The sequence below is a fragment of the Grampus griseus genome, assembly GCF_964374135.1.
Source record: "Grampus griseus genome assembly, chromosome: 14".
Taxonomy (NCBI): domain Eukaryota; kingdom Metazoa; phylum Chordata; class Mammalia; order Artiodactyla; family Delphinidae; genus Grampus; species Grampus griseus.
This window is the reverse complement of record NC_139008.1, coordinates 48,605,512-48,620,945: the sequence shown is the minus strand read 5'-3', so window position 1 is coordinate 48,620,945 and position 15,434 is coordinate 48,605,512. Positions and strand designations below refer to the sequence as shown.

The following is a 15,434-nucleotide window of genomic DNA, read 5'->3' as shown; positions in this document are numbered from 1 at the left end:
TTGAATTTGCGTTAATCCAGTTGCTGAGGCAATGGGGTCAACACTGCAGACCCCAGCTTCTAGGATCCCGGTTTGGCTCAGGCAAGGATCCTGAGTCCTCTTGCATGCCTGGGGTTGAGCACTGGCTTTCACAGCCTCCACTGGCTGACCAGAGATTTGCAAATGAATGAAGCAAAGGTGACCCTCCTGACTGATAGGTTGCAGGGCTGAGATTCTGGAGGAGGGGACTGGGCAGCCAAGCTTGGCGTGAGTGTTAGCCCAGAAGCCTGGGCGCCAGACGAAGGCAGAAGCCAGCTCTGCCCTGCGTGATCAGCCCTGGCTGTATTTAACAGCCCTTTGAAGTAAATGGGGGTCATGGAATGAACGCCAAGATGTTTACCCTAAGAGCCTCCTGTCTAACTTTCTCAGAAAAGCCACCCTTGTCCTTGAACTCCAGGTTAAGGGTTTTGCATTTACTAATGGCCTTGGAAACCTTGGTCTGAAGAGACCTCTAACCCAGCCTGAAGGAAAACACAACATGGTCTCTCCTTAAGACCAGAGCTAACTCGTAATTCATGGTTCATGGCATCCAGTGGGCAAGTGATAGGAGGAAATCGGAAAACCAGGAACCAAGGCTTCCTTGATGTCCTGCTGAGGGGACTCCAAGAGTCCCACTTTCTGAACCACACAGGTAAATTACCTCCCATCCACACACTCAGATTCTGAGAGAAATTGGACTCAGTCTGAAAGAAATAAGATTATGGGCAAGACAGTCTTACTGCTTAAAGGAAGTGATACTGTGCCGCTGAGGCATCTATTCAAACTAAGGATGCATGTGACCTTGGCTTTGTGAAATTTCTCAATTTGATAGGAAAATTGGGGGTTGGGGACATAAAGACCCCTTTAGGGATCAAAGGCAGCTTTGTTTTGTTTCTTTGATCTTTGTCAGCAATGCCCCAAGGCTACAAGAATATTGCTATACCTGTTCCTAAGAATGTAGCTTAATACCTCCCTCTATACTTCAGGGACCCTCACCATCCTTCCTTAGCCCGTAAACCCTTCTGCTTTCCATTAGACCATCAGTATTTATCAGAACCCCACTAAGTACCCACCACTATGGATTATAAGAGAGTGTATAATAAAGTATATAACTCAGTTCTCTACACTCAAGGAGGTTCCAGTTTCTTTGGAGAAATAAATGTAATAGACAGGAAATATTTTGAGACTGATACAATTCAATCTGTGGTTTAGAACTGTGAACACTTGAGTACATTAGGAATTCTCCTCTTCCCCTCCTCCTCCAGAGGTGCAATCTCTGTGGATTAGGGAAAGCACCACAGGGATAAGTAGCAGTGAAGGTGGTCTTCTCTGTGCTCCTTGGGCCAGCCCCCACCCTGTGCCAAGCCAGCTCCTCTAGTCTGAAGAAGTAATACAGTGCAGAGCTAAGGGGGGTGCAAGGGGGGCGGTAATCTCGGGACAGACTGTTTGGGTCCAAATTCTTGTTATCCAGCCACTTTTTGCACTTTTTGGTTGGATAGTTTTCTGATCTGTTCCATGACTCAGTGATCCCACCTGTAAAATGGAGATAAAAGTAATACCTATCTCATAGCGTTATTGTGAAGCTGAGTTAATACATGCAAATATACATGTAAAATACACATAAAATTCTCAAAATGGAGCTTCAAGCAGCCAGTGAATATCAGCTCTGGGTCTATCAATGAACTGTCAGCTCTACCATCTTTGCAGTCATGCAATCTGCCATCAGGTCTGGGTTCTCCTTTCTTTAGAATGCCTCTCTTTTCCTTTCTTTTCACTCCTACTGTTAACCACCCAATAAGGATGGAGGAAGTGCTGGGCTGAAAAATCTTTGGTTTGATGCCCGGATCTACCAACATGCAGTTATGTAACCTTATAGCATTACAAGGGAGCTGGAATAAAGACACTGTAAGAAGTTTTTACATTTTGGTCCCCTCCTCCCAACCCATGCTCCCAGTGTTAAGAATCTCTGAGATGGCAATCCATTAACAATAATTGCCAACAGCATCAGGTATTCACTAGGTACCAGATGCTTTTTAAGCACTGTGTGTGTATTAACTCACTGAACCCTCACAAGGACCCTGAGGTAAGTATTACCCTTATCTCATTTTTCAGAGGAGACGAAGGCACAGAGAGGCTTAGTAACTTGGCCATGGTCGCATATCACTAAGTGGCAGAGCCAGGATTTGAACCCAAGTGATCTAGTCTCCACAGCCTGTCTTGTAACTCTGCGGTCAGAACTCCCTTCAAGGGAACAACCCCTCATCACCTTTTCTTGGAGGCAGTAGCTTCTCCCTCTGCCCCCATTTGACTCTTCCATCCTGTGCTGATTAGGATGCCATCTTTATTACTAATTTTAGCACGTGTCTATGCCACTCCCCTCCTCTCTCCAAATCTACCCATCCTTCAAGGTCAGATCATCTCCTCAAAACAGATCTTTCCGGACCACATGAGCCCCATGATCCCATTTCCTGCATCCCACCCGTTCCCTCTTCACTGGCTTCCCCAGCATCCTGCTGGAAGGCACCAGCTCTCAGCAGAGAAAGAAAACACCTGCTGCTGCTCACGGAGGATTGTGAAGAGCAGCTTAGCTGCGGCTACTCTGGAAAATGACCGCCTCTCTCTCACTGACCCTCCCGCCACATCCTCCATCGTCAAAGTGAACTTCCTGGATACCATGTGGCCAGTGCCTTCGTTCAGGCCAACGTCACACACATCCTCTTCAGATACAGTGAAAACACTGTTTTTATGAGATTTACTAAACAAAATAATGGACAGAAACTTAATTTTGATTTTAATGTAAGTGGAGAATGGCTGCCAGGGACTAGGCTTTCTATCTTCCGCCTCTTCTTGGGCTCCGGCATTCAGAACGCAGCCCAGAGCACATCCTTGTACAAACTTGCTGAATGGAAAGATGGAAGGAGGGAAGAGGCGAGGGGTGGGGAGAGAAGGAGGGGGAGGGAAGGAAGGAAGGAAGGAAGAAGGAAGGGAGGAAGGGAGGGAAGAAAGGAGAGAGAAAGGAAGGAAAGAAATACTTAGAAATGGAAAGAAAAAGAATTTGAATGGAGAATTTAAAATTAAAATAACTAAACAGAGGGAACTAAAGATGCAGACCTACTAGAGAATGGGCTTAAGGACACGGGGAGGGGGAAGGGTAAGCTGGGACAAAGTGAGAGAGTGGCATGGATATATATACACTACCAAACGTAAAATAGATAGCTAGTGGGAAGCAGCTGCATAGCACAGGGAGATCAGCTTGGTGCTTTGTGACCACCTAGAGGGGTGGGGTAGGGAGGGTGGGAGGGAGATGCAAGAAGGGGGAGATATGGGGATATATGTATATGTATAGCTGATTCACTTTGTTATAAAGCAGAAACTAACACACCATTGTAAAGCAATTATACTCCAATAAAGATGTTAAAAAAGAGAGAGCGAGAGGGAACCAGAGTAGAAACGATGGGGATGGAAAAGAAGAAACAAACCAACAAAAAGGAATGAAGAGTGTGAAATGACGGAGAAAGGAGGTCGGGGAAGCAGGAGCTTGGAAGAGGGGATTTAGGATGAAGGACATATTGAAGGAAGCAGGAAGGACAGGATGGAGTTACCTGTTCCCCCTGTGGGCCAGGTAGAGGCATCATGTCACCAACCACCCGTAAGGCAGGCCACTCACTTTACTATGAACATTTAGGAAAGTTCATAGTAACTTTAGGTACTTTCTACTTACTTACCTATTAACTTTAGTTACTCGTTCATAGGAAGATAAACTATGTACATTTAAAATGCTTGGGTAATGACCCATGGTTGGGAGCAAACACGACACCCATAACCCGAGGGAGAAAAGTGACAGGTGGGCACAGTCCCAGGCGCGGAGGCAGGAGTGGATGTGGCCGGTGAAGGGGAGTTAGGACGAGATGGGCCTGCTCGAAGCAGAGCTCTCCGCAGTTCACCTTCCAGGGAGTGATCAGAGTAGATCCTAAGTGGGATCCTAAGCTGTGTCGTTATCCTGGGAGAGAAGGTGGCTGATGCTTTACAGACCCCACTGCTGATGCAGAGCCGCTATGGGCCCGCTAGCTTTTCTGCAGGACAACCCCGAGGATCCTGGGCTATGAGTCAGGAAAGGTGGGCCAATGGATGGTCTGCCTGGCCAGGGCTGAGTGCCTCCAGGTACCAGCTCTGAGTCCCCCACCATCGCTGTAGAATGAGGTGATTGGAGCTTCTTCAGGCTCTCAGCATGCTTCCCTGGGACCTCAGGTTTGGCCTCAAAGGTCAGACATGCAGGTGGAGAATCATTCCTACCACTGTACGGGCCAGCATCCTGCAGTGGGTCAGCGCTCCAAATAGGGTTACACAAAAATCCCAACAGTTGTCTCCTGCTCAAGGCACAACTAGAGTTTATCTGGTCCTCACCTCCACACTGGTTTAATTTCTCTCCTCTCCCTCCTGCTGCTCCCTTCCCCTGAAAGTTTTCTTTTTATCTTTGTCTGTCTTCTTTCTTCAAGACAATTCTACTTCCTCACTGGAGCCTCCCTTATCTACTCCCGCTGGTAATATCCCCTCTCCTTCCTCGGCCATCTGGTAGCTCCGCTGCATAAACTAGTCTGCATGTCTTGTTATTTTTCCTGCCATTACTCCTCCATGGGCACAAGCTAATGTAATATGCTCAAGGGCAAAAAACACATCCCGGATTTTTCTTTGGACTCTCCTGAATACTAAACCAGTGCTTGTGTGGGCTAGGTACCCAAACAAATGTCTAGGAAACCACTTTTCCTTTACACATCTGGTTTTGCCTTACAGAACTCCACTCCAAATTTGCAGCATCCCATTGTGGTATACCTTCTAGGTTGTTTAGGGAGAGACTAAGAAGAAGGGATAGAAAAAATAAAGAGTTTGGTGATGCCCATTGAAAATCAGACCACATTCGAGAATCAAATGTCTTGTGCGATGATGGGTGGGGATGGGGCCACTAACACTGAGATTTATTTGCCTTCTTTTTGGATTTCCCTCCTGTATTAAAGGACCTTGTGGACTATTTACGGGCTCACTCACATAGCGCTGCTTATGCCACCTCCATGAGCCCCCCGGTAGCAGAGCAAGTCATCAGAGCAATGAAATTCATCATGGGACTAGATGGGACCACGCAAGGTAAGAGGGTCTGCAGCAAGCACATCTCCCGTGAATTCCTTTCCTAGACCTCTCCCTGTCTCCCTTCTGCCCCATCAACCTCCCTCCTTTTCAAATATAAATTTCTGTCTTTTTTTTTTTCTTTTTTTGGCCGCATCGCGTGCCATGTGGGATCTCAGTTCCCGGACCAGGGATTGAACCCACTCCCCCTGCAGTGGAAGTGCAGAGTCTTAACCGCTGGATCTCCAGGGAAGTCCCTATACACCTTTGTCTTAACCAATTTGTAAATCAAGCCATATGCACATCAATAGTACATAATACATAAGAGTACACAGTACATAAATGTACTAGAACTGCCATCAGCACACAAAAAAGCGGAGGATGCTCTTTTAAAGCAATGAAAACTTTCTCATTCACCTCTTTATGTGATCAGCAAATGTGGATAGTTTTGCTTATGAAGCCAAATTTGGTGTGTGTTTGCCTGTGCTTTCTTGGAACTGTCACTTGTGTTTCCCTGGGAACAAACTAGTCAATTTAATATTCGTTTTTTTCATCCACCCACCCACCTATCTCATCATTCATTCATTCATTCATTCATTCATTACCAGCCAAGAGCTGGGGAGAAGAAAGTCACCACTGCCCATTTAAGAATATATGGACAAAGCACTCACAACCATAACCTACCAGCCATTTCTTTGATGTTGGGTCACCACAGCCAAGGTGTGCTACTTTGTTCAACTCAAATGAGCTTAACCTTTTTTTTGAAAAATGGTTTCATCAAAGGCTCTTGGAACGCTCCATCTTTCATATACAGTTTATAGAGCTTCTACTATTTATCACAATGGGGAACAGTGATGGCTAGGGCAGTTCTTACTGTCAGGCAGTCTAGTGAGTGTGTTTGTAGAAGCAGCAAATTACCCTGGCCTCACACCTGCTCACTGGACTATACAATCCGTGTGCCCTGACCCACCTCTCAGCTGATGTGAAACCCTATACTGTCTAGTGCAATGTTCCAAGCCTACTATTTCAGTAGAAATATGGAGAGATCCATCATTTTACAATTTTATTAAAACAGCAGAATACTTTATTCACATACACATTTTACCCAGAAGCCTACTATATATAAAGCAGATTAAAACAGGGCTGGTGCGGATGACGTAGTGTCTCTATGTACCTCCAAACCAATGGTCCCTGAAGCCATTCCACTGAGCCCCCGTGCTCCTCATCACTGGGTTGAAAAGGATAGACTTTTCTTTTTCACTAAAGCAAGAAAAAGGCTTGGAGGGTGACTTTGTTCCTCTAAGTAAAATGCAATGATTGACTGACCTTCAGGTCATTTCCAGCCATGTCTTTTGGGTTTTATGATTCTGTGTCTTATTGAATAGTCCGTGTGAAAAAGAAATTCGTCGCAAAACACGGAGCTGATCTCCCTGTGCTATGCTGCTGCTTCCCACTAGCTATCTATTTTACATTTGGTAGTGTATATATGTCGATGCTACTCTCACTTCGCCTCACTTCCCCCTCCCCTTCCCTGTGTCCTTAAGTCCATTCTCTATGTCTACATCTTTATTCCTGCCCTGCCACTAGGTTCATCAGTACCATATATATATATATATTTTTTTAGAGTCCATATATATGCATTAGCATGTGGTATTTTTTTTTCTCTTTTGCTTTGCTACGACCTAGAGGGGTGGGATAGGGAGGGTGGGAGGGAGGCTCAAGAGGGAGGGAATATGGGGATATATGTATACATATGGTTGATTCACTTTTGTACAACAGAAGCTAACACAGTATTGTGAAGCAATTATACTCCAATAAAAATCTATTAAAAAACAAACAAACAAATGCTTAAGGGCATAAACTGAAAGCAGCTGCCTGGACTTGACTCCTGGGATACTACTTAACTTGCTGTGGTCTTAGGCAAGTGATTTCACTGATCTGCTCAACCCTGAGCAAGTTACCTGTCTGTGCTTCAGTTCTTCCAGCTGTAAAATAAGGAAAGGGATATTGATGAACTAAGGTTTTTGTAAGAATTAGGTAAAATAAGACATATAAAATGCTTCATTATGACTGAAAACAATTCCATCTATAGTAAGCATTGTATAATTGCTTGCTGCATTACTTGGTATTACTCCTGAGGTGTTCAAGAAGTATTTGGACTATGTCTTGGAGAAGCTGTAGGAAGGATTCTTGTGATGCAGGTGAAGTAAAGCTAGATTTCCTTCAAGGTCCTGGATTAGTCAGGATAAGCTAAATTATGCCAGTGTAACAAATAAACCTTGAGAATCTCAAAGACTTACCTGAATCAAGGTTTATTTCTTGCTCGCAGATCTAATACCAGATCTAATACAAATTGGACATCTCCCTGCACACTTCTTCTCCGCAGGAAGTGACTCAGGCTTCTGTGAGCTTGAGGCTTGGCCATCTCAGCAACTGGCCTCCACAGTCACCATGGTAGAAAGAAAGATCAGCCTGGAAGTGACACATCACCTTGCTTACCATGCATTGGCCAAAACTAGTCACATGGCCCACCTGAATTTGGGGAAATGGTGGTGATAAACTAAGAGATATGGATATAGATATGAATAAGCAGATATCTTTAAACCTTCTAAAGCTGAAACTCGAAATAGACCTGTCTCCATTCCCACATGAGCTGTCCAGTTGTGTGAAAAAACTGGTCCGGAACCACTGGAACTCTCTCAAAGTCATCTGAATGATCTTCTTGACTATGTGCATTTCTTAATGGAAACAATTATTTGAGACTAAAGCTAAAATGCCAGTTAAATGAATTGTCCTATGATGACCAGAATTATCCATTGGTCATATTTTCAAGATGAATAACTAGAAAAAAGTTACCCTGAAAATTAGCCTATGTCTTAATAAAGATCACTAATTTCTTAAGCCCTGTAGTGTATATATTATCAGCATCCGTTGATTAACATGTCCCCAACTTGACAATTTTTTCCTTCCCACCTCTGGATGGCTTTACCACTTCATCACAGGCAGAACTCATTCTGTTTATCTGACCAAAAAGATCTGCAGAAAAGCTACATTTAAAGACATGATCATAAGAACTTTGATAGCTATCTATCGTCAGTTTTTCTTCCTCTGAGGGGAGAGATATTTCCCTTGGTTCTCTCTCTTACCTGGTCATTATTTTTAACCTCCCAGTTAAAGGGTCTCACTTCACCCTTCTTGCCATCTTAAGAGAAAAAAGAAAGAAATGAGAGAAGGATACGTGTTCAGTCTGTGTTCTCAGAGTCAAGTTAAGGGGAATCAGGGAGAAAGATCGGACAGTTTCTTTTCAAAGGAACTAACAAAAGAAAGTGATAAAAAAGCAAACTGACTGAATCATCAGCCAAGTTTCAGATGGTTCAGCCTGACATGGCTTTTGAAGAATTCAAAAGCACACAGTGAATCATCACGCTGGCCTCATTGACAACAATGCCTGCTTTAAATAAGATAAACAAGTCTGGTTGGGAACGTTGCAGTAACTCACCCCTTTCTGCAAAGACAGAGCAACTCTCAGGGTAAAGTTGCCCAAAGCTCAAAGGGCTGCACTTCATGGAGCCAGAGCTGCCTTACGGGATCTGAGAAAGCACCCTGCTCCGAGCCTTGATCTCCGGCTGCTCCCCTGCCGCTGTGATTGGAGCCTTTCAAGGCTTTGTTTTGGGTTGAGTTTGGGGAGCGGTTGGCCAGATCTGTTGCTTGATGAATGTCTTCACTTTAATCTGCAAGGCAAAGCCATACGCTTCAAAGAAAGGCAGACTACAGGAATAAGGTCAGTGTTCTTTGAAGCCAAGGTTCAAAGATGAAATAGCAGTCCCAGTGAAATGACAATGTTTATGAACACACAGCCACCTTGACTCTGCAGCCAGGCTGCTCGTGGAGTTCATGCACCACAAGCTGAGGGGCTGCAAGCCACCCAGGCCTTCCACAGGCACCGAGGCCCTTCTCGTCTCCTGGCCTGTCACTTCGTGCAGCACAATGAACCCAAAGTGGAGATTTGGTTTCTCCATCCTAATGGAGGTTGGGTGGTCCCCCAGCCAAACCAATGCTGTAAGCCCTTCAAGGGCAAGAGCTGTGTCATGAATTAATGTGGTGTCCCTCTGAGTGCCAAGCCCAGTGCTCAGCTTAATAACTATGCCATGACTCAAGTTCCATCTTGCAGACCCACTCGATTTCAGGTCAGCGTTTATGCTAAACAAGGAGCTTGAAAGGCTCCAAGGTGGAGGGAATGTTTATCTCATAGGACTGGGGGCTGGGAGTCAGTCCCACACCAGTTGTGGCAGCTGAAGGGATGACTCAGTGATGGGGACACCTCAGTGATGAACACCACTTTTGAAGAGGTCCAGAAAGATGGCAGCTCTGTCATTTTCTTCATCGAGACATGGCCCAGGCAGGAGGGTGAGGCCCAAGCGACACCAACCACTCCCCTAAAGAAAGCATCATCAACAATTGTCTTATTATTTATTTAAATCTTGGATGCATGTTTTTCAATTAATAAGTCAACATTCTTTTTGAACCCCAACTCTGGGTAACCTTTTACTTCTCAGAGAAAATAGAAGTTGTATCGCGTGGAGGGGTTAGGGTGCGTGCTTTGCAGCCAGACTGCATGGGGCCCGGTCCTCGACCCACCACTTGCTCCATGAATGGCAAGTTGCTTACCCTCTGTTAGCTTCAGTTCCTTCATTGTAAACTGGGGCTGTAGGGAGGATTAAGTGATGTAATGTAGATAATGAACTTAGCGTGATGCTTGATGCAAAGTAAGCACCCAATAAAGGTGAAAATTACTATTATTTTTAACTCATCTGCTTTCTTTCTCTGATTTTTCCAATAGTTTTTATGCACCCTGGAATCTTCCTGTCTCTCAGGCCTTACACCTACTCCATCAGCAAATCCTGCAGCACTTCCTTTGACATATCCCAGGAATCAGGTCCCTTCTCACCCTCTCCACCATCGCCTCCATCACCTCTCACCTGGATCACTGCAATGATCTCCACTCCCCACTCTTGCCATTTTATGACTTGTTCTCCACACAGAAGCCAAAATTATCTTTTAAAAAAATGTAACCCAGACTATATCACCCCTTCACTCAGAACTTTTCATTGTTTTCCATCTTTCCCAGTGTAAAGTCCAGACTTTGGCCTTCCAGGCTTCGCCTGATGTGGTCTCTTCCATATTTCCCACCACTCTTTCCCTTCCTTAGTCCACTCCAAGTAGCTGGCATACTTGTTTTTTCTTAGAACGCAGGGAACAGCTCCCACAAAGGGTCTTTGCACTTGCTGGCCTTTCTAGAACGTCATGTCCAGCCAACACATGCATAGCCCACTCCCTCACTTTCCTCACGTCTTTGCTCAAAATCAGCCTTATGAGAGGAGCAGCTGTATCCTTAATTTCACACCCCTTCTTGTCCCTCTAATTCTCTCACCTTGCTTCAGTCTTAGTAGCATTTATGAGCACCTGACAAATTATACACGTATCTGCTTATTTTCTGGTTTCCCACTAGGATGTAAACTCCAGAACAAGCATTTTGTCTGTCTTGTTCCTGACACCGAGAACAGTGCCTGGCAACGACAAGTTCTCAACAAATATTTGTTGAATACTTCTCTCTTTCCCTCTTAGCTCAGCAAATAAAGGACCCTTATCTCTTCCACATCTCTGTGCTTGATTCTCTCCCTTCCCACCTTCTAAAGGCACCGGCCCCTTTTCTCAACCAGGAACCTGTTCATCTCCTTCATCGTAAAAATCCTCCCCTCACCCCTTCTGTTTCAATAGCTGTCAACTCGCACACCTTCCATTGCTGCAAATCTTCTCAGAAGAATGGCCGTCTCCCTGCCCCCCTACTGCTCCCTCTCAGCCATCAGCCCTCATCCTCTGCCCATTTCCATGGACTCTGTTCCCTCAGAGGTCGCCGCTGCTCTCTGACCCTGTTAGTCCTCCTCCAGCTGAACTTGACTGGCCTTTCCACCTCATCCTCTCTCCTTGAGAACAGTCTTCCCTTAGTTGTGGAAGATGCTGTTCTTTCCTGGTTCTCTTTTATTTATTTGTCTGTTCTTCCTCCCCTTCTCTGCTAGTTCTTCTTCCCATTTGCATTTGCCAGAATTCCATCCTCTGCTCTCTTTACATTCCCCTCTGCACATGTATGCCCCCCTTTTTCTTTTCTGTGATGTAGGAACGTGCTTCTCAAACTTGAGCCTGTATCAGTGTCTCATGGAAAGGTGATGAAAACGTCTCCACTTCAGAACAGACAATAGATCACTCCATTGGCTAAGGCATTACTTATCTGACCAAAATGGCTCTAGGAAAAAGAATCTCTGTGATTTCATCAACTTTTCCTACTGTTACTTCAGTGCTAGGCTGATGGGATAATCACCAACGCTGTGAATCACAAAACCGTTTTTTGCTGTCATATACATGGAAATATTTGATTTGTTTATGATTGAGCGGTCAGTAGTGTTTCTCTAGAGAGGAAAAGAGTAGTGGAAATTTACTTACAAGTGAAAATAAATACAGAGTTCCAATTCCTAACATATAATATCCAACTTCAGTAGAATACACCTTCATCTTTGCTAATAAAATCTCCTATGCTTAAACAATAAAGTTAAGAAAAATAGAATTTTCTATTTTTCTTCAAAGTCACACTTGTCCCTCTTTGCCTGTAAACAGAAGGAGTTTCTGGGTGACAGGGTGGGGGACATGTTTGGATGTTGTATAGGTAGAGAAAAACTAAAGGTAAAATCAAGGCGGAATAATGAATTGTGTTCTTCCTGGAAATAAAGGAATTAGGTATACAGGATCCTCAAAAAATATAGGAATTTGACAGGATGGAATGCAATAGGCTGTTTTTCCTTTTTAATTTAATATATTTTCTGAATATAGTATTCTGGGATTATTGCTACAAAAAGATGACACAAATAGTATTACCATCATCCTTCCTCAATCCTATTAGATATTATCCAAATAAGTTCCTCAATTCTCCGCTTTCAGTATTTCAATATGGAGACAGAGGTTTTGGTGAACTATAGCAGGAAGACCAATAAGAGAAGGATGGGGAAACTGACTAGAAAATTAGAGCTAAGTACCCCAGCCATTGTGCCAGTACAGGAATTTTGCCTCAAGCTGAGCTTCCTTTGCCCTTTAGAAAATCAGAATTGTGATGAGCCCAAGATCTGAGGAGGAAGTATTAAATAGACATGCTCCCCAACAGAGGGCCTCCTCACACTAACTTTGTGAGGTTTTCTTTTATTTCTTGCATGACTTGAGAGGTATTCAAAACATTCCATCTGTGAAGAAGCTGTTACTTTGGCCCTAGAATTCTGCTTGCACATCTCATGCTGCCTTTGGCGAGACTGAGGAGTGAAGACCCTCAGCTAATGGGATCGTTCTTTTTTCTTCTGAGTATCGGCCTCTGGAGTAGCGAGGCTCTCCATTCCTGAACTGGGGAGGTGATGTCTTTTAAATGTGCATTTGGTTATATAACGGCGTCACTACTTTATGGTGACATTGCCCATTCTAAAATTAAAACTAAGTATTCTGTCCCTTCACTGAAAAATCCCTGGTTCTAGTCCCTGAGAATATCTGAAGGGTTAAAGATCACTGTGGTTTCTGTGCAAAAAGGAACAGCAGTGGAAAAAGGGGGATGCATTCTGTTAGTGGATGAAATTCAGATCATGTTCAAAAACACAGATAAGTCAAAATCAAAGAAAACAATTGGAGTCCTCTCTGATTTCCCGCAGCTTCCACCTTCCCTCATTTTTCACTCCTTGACCACCACCCAGAACTTTGTTCCCGACCCTGGACACAGATGCCCTTGTATTTTCTGCTACTCCAGCTCACCTCTCAGAACAGGCTCAGACCCAAACTTGGAGACCAGATGAAATCTGGACTCAGGACAGCTTGGAATGGGGGTTCATGCTGGAGTCACCCTTCTAGCACCTGCCACCAACCCAGAGAGACCATCCCTAACCACCCTTTCTAAAATACCACCCCCTCCCTTGTGGGTGACTCTATCTACTCCCTTATTCTGCACCATTTTCCTTCATAGCACTTACCACCACCTGGAATTATGTACTTGTTTCCTTGGTTATTTTCTGTCTCCCCAGGAGAATACAAGTGACATGAGGGCAGAGACACTGTCTCCAACTTCAAACAGTATATGTTGGCTGCATGAATGATCCCATTCAGTGTAAGGTTTGGCCATATCCCAGCAACGATTCATAAGGCATTGGTACCACCGATTGGTATTCCCTCTATCTAGAAGATTCTCATCTCTCCCCACAAACCCACTACACCCATTCTTTATCTCCTGAATCTCTGTTCAGCCTTCTAAGTCCTCTCACAGTGGCCACAGTCAAGAAATAATCCTTCCTTCCTCTGTCTCATGAAATCTTTGGCTCTTACGTTAGTCACACATACCCTAATCCAATCCTCCAAATGGGTAGTGATTAATTAATTAATTGTGCCTTAAGCATCAAATATGTGAATGAATGAAAACTAAATGACCAAATTTGGGGCTAAGCAGATTTCCTGGACAAGGATTGAATTCTAATAATTCTCTATAAACAACTACGATATCATTTCTTTAGAGGTTATTTATGGAATTATTTTGGTTCAAATACTGGAGCTATAATCACTTCCTTGGTAGATATATGCATAAGCCAAAATGTAGAGTTCCTTTCCTATTCTTTTGAGAAATGAATGGTTTTACATTATTACATGTGCTAAGGCTTTGTCTAGACACCATCTAATACAGAGGTGAGTAAGGCAGATAATTCAAGCCATTACTACCAAATAGCAGAAGCAAAAATGGAGTTTTTCCTTTAATTATCCAAGCAATTAGCTGAATCCCTCACTTAAGGTTTCCTAGGGAGACACCATCCAAATCTCATAAATGCATTTGACTCACACAGTAGTCAGCAAAGACTGGGCACCAGCTAATCCTCTCTGTCCGAGTTGAAGTACATTTCCAAAACAGAGGTGAGCAGGTGTTCTTAAGCATCCAAAAATGGCATTTTCCACTGAGTATGTTGGAGGGACCTCCTCCCCTCCTCTTTTCCATCTTCATGATGATTTGCACTTAGGGTCTTTTTCAATCAAGAGACTTCACGTTTTCATGACATTATTTGGTGACTAGTAATGAGAGGTTGAAAAAATAAAATTAACACTGAAAAATTAGAGTTTCCCTTTATCAGGGCACCATTTAGCCAATGAAAAGTAAAAGGGCATTAGGATTTTGAATCCTTGAAAATTTTTCATGGTATCTTTCTTACAAGGTCAGTATTAGTTAAGGTTAATTAGTTGTTGTAACAAACTCCAACATATAACACAATAGACATTGTTTTTGTTGCTCATATAGTGCCCAAAATGGGTGTAAACACGGCCTCTTTTCCATCTTGTGACTCCTCCAACTTATGGCTTCCAAGGTTGCCATCAAAGGGGATCGTGTGTATGAAGTTTTCAGGGGCCATAACTAGAATGGTATGTTTCGTTTCTGCCTACATCCTATTGCTGGGACTCAGTTACAGGAACTTGCCTAACCACAAAGCATCCTGGGAAATGAAGTTAACCGCCTGCCTAGGAGGGGGAAATGGGATTGGTCTTTGCCACAGTCTTTGCCACAGGACTTAACCTCAGCCCAGGACATTCTTTCCCCAGTCTTTCTGATGGACGTATACTGTGGGAAGACATTGTATATTTTAGACAGTTTCCCAATCTTTCTCTATTGACTTAAAAAATAAACTCTTGACCTGGAGTGGAATAAAAGTAGCTCAAGGAAAAAGAAAAACAAAGTCCAAAAGACTGAAGACAAATCTCTTCCTTTTATAGGGACTCTGGGGGCTTCTAGTCTGGCTTTTACATAACCACTTCGGCTTCTTTCTCGTAGAACATAGTCCCAGGCCATGGCAGGTACTGAGATCATTATCATTATGATGGTGCTCAATTCCCCAATGCTATGTACGTCTTGGAGGCAGAAAATGGACCCTGGGCATAATGCTTCCCCCGAAGAAGCTAAAAAGACATGAAATTGGAACAGCTCTGGAAGTCAGACCAGAACAGGAGAGAATGTATATTTTGGAAGTAGTAACACACTCTCAGAAAGTCAGGCCATTTTCCTGAAAGAGAGGATGTGATGAGACAGAAAATTATAAATTGCATCAGTATCAGAAAATTATAAATTGCAATTGAAAACATACAATTTAAACACATGGACATTTCGGTTCATTATCTGAATCAGATGGGTTTATTTTGAGTCACCCCAACTCTCTTATTCAGCCACACTTTGGTTCTTTTGAGAC

The 15,434-nt window shown here is 43.7% G+C and overlaps 1 protein-coding gene across 1 annotated transcript in view; it reads left to right on the top strand.

The window, feature by feature from the left end:
• Positions 1 to 15,434, top strand: part of SPTLC3 (serine palmitoyltransferase long chain base subunit 3) — a gene marked incomplete at both ends in the record, with an annotated part of 125,259 nt that overhangs the window by 86,132 nt on the left and 23,693 nt on the right. Inside the window, one exon of the mRNA XM_082671639.1 lies at positions 5,031 to 5,157. Coding sequence (XP_082527765.1) covers positions 5,031 to 5,157 — 127 coding nt within the window. The remainder of the gene's footprint in view (positions 1 to 5,030; positions 5,158 to 15,434) is intronic.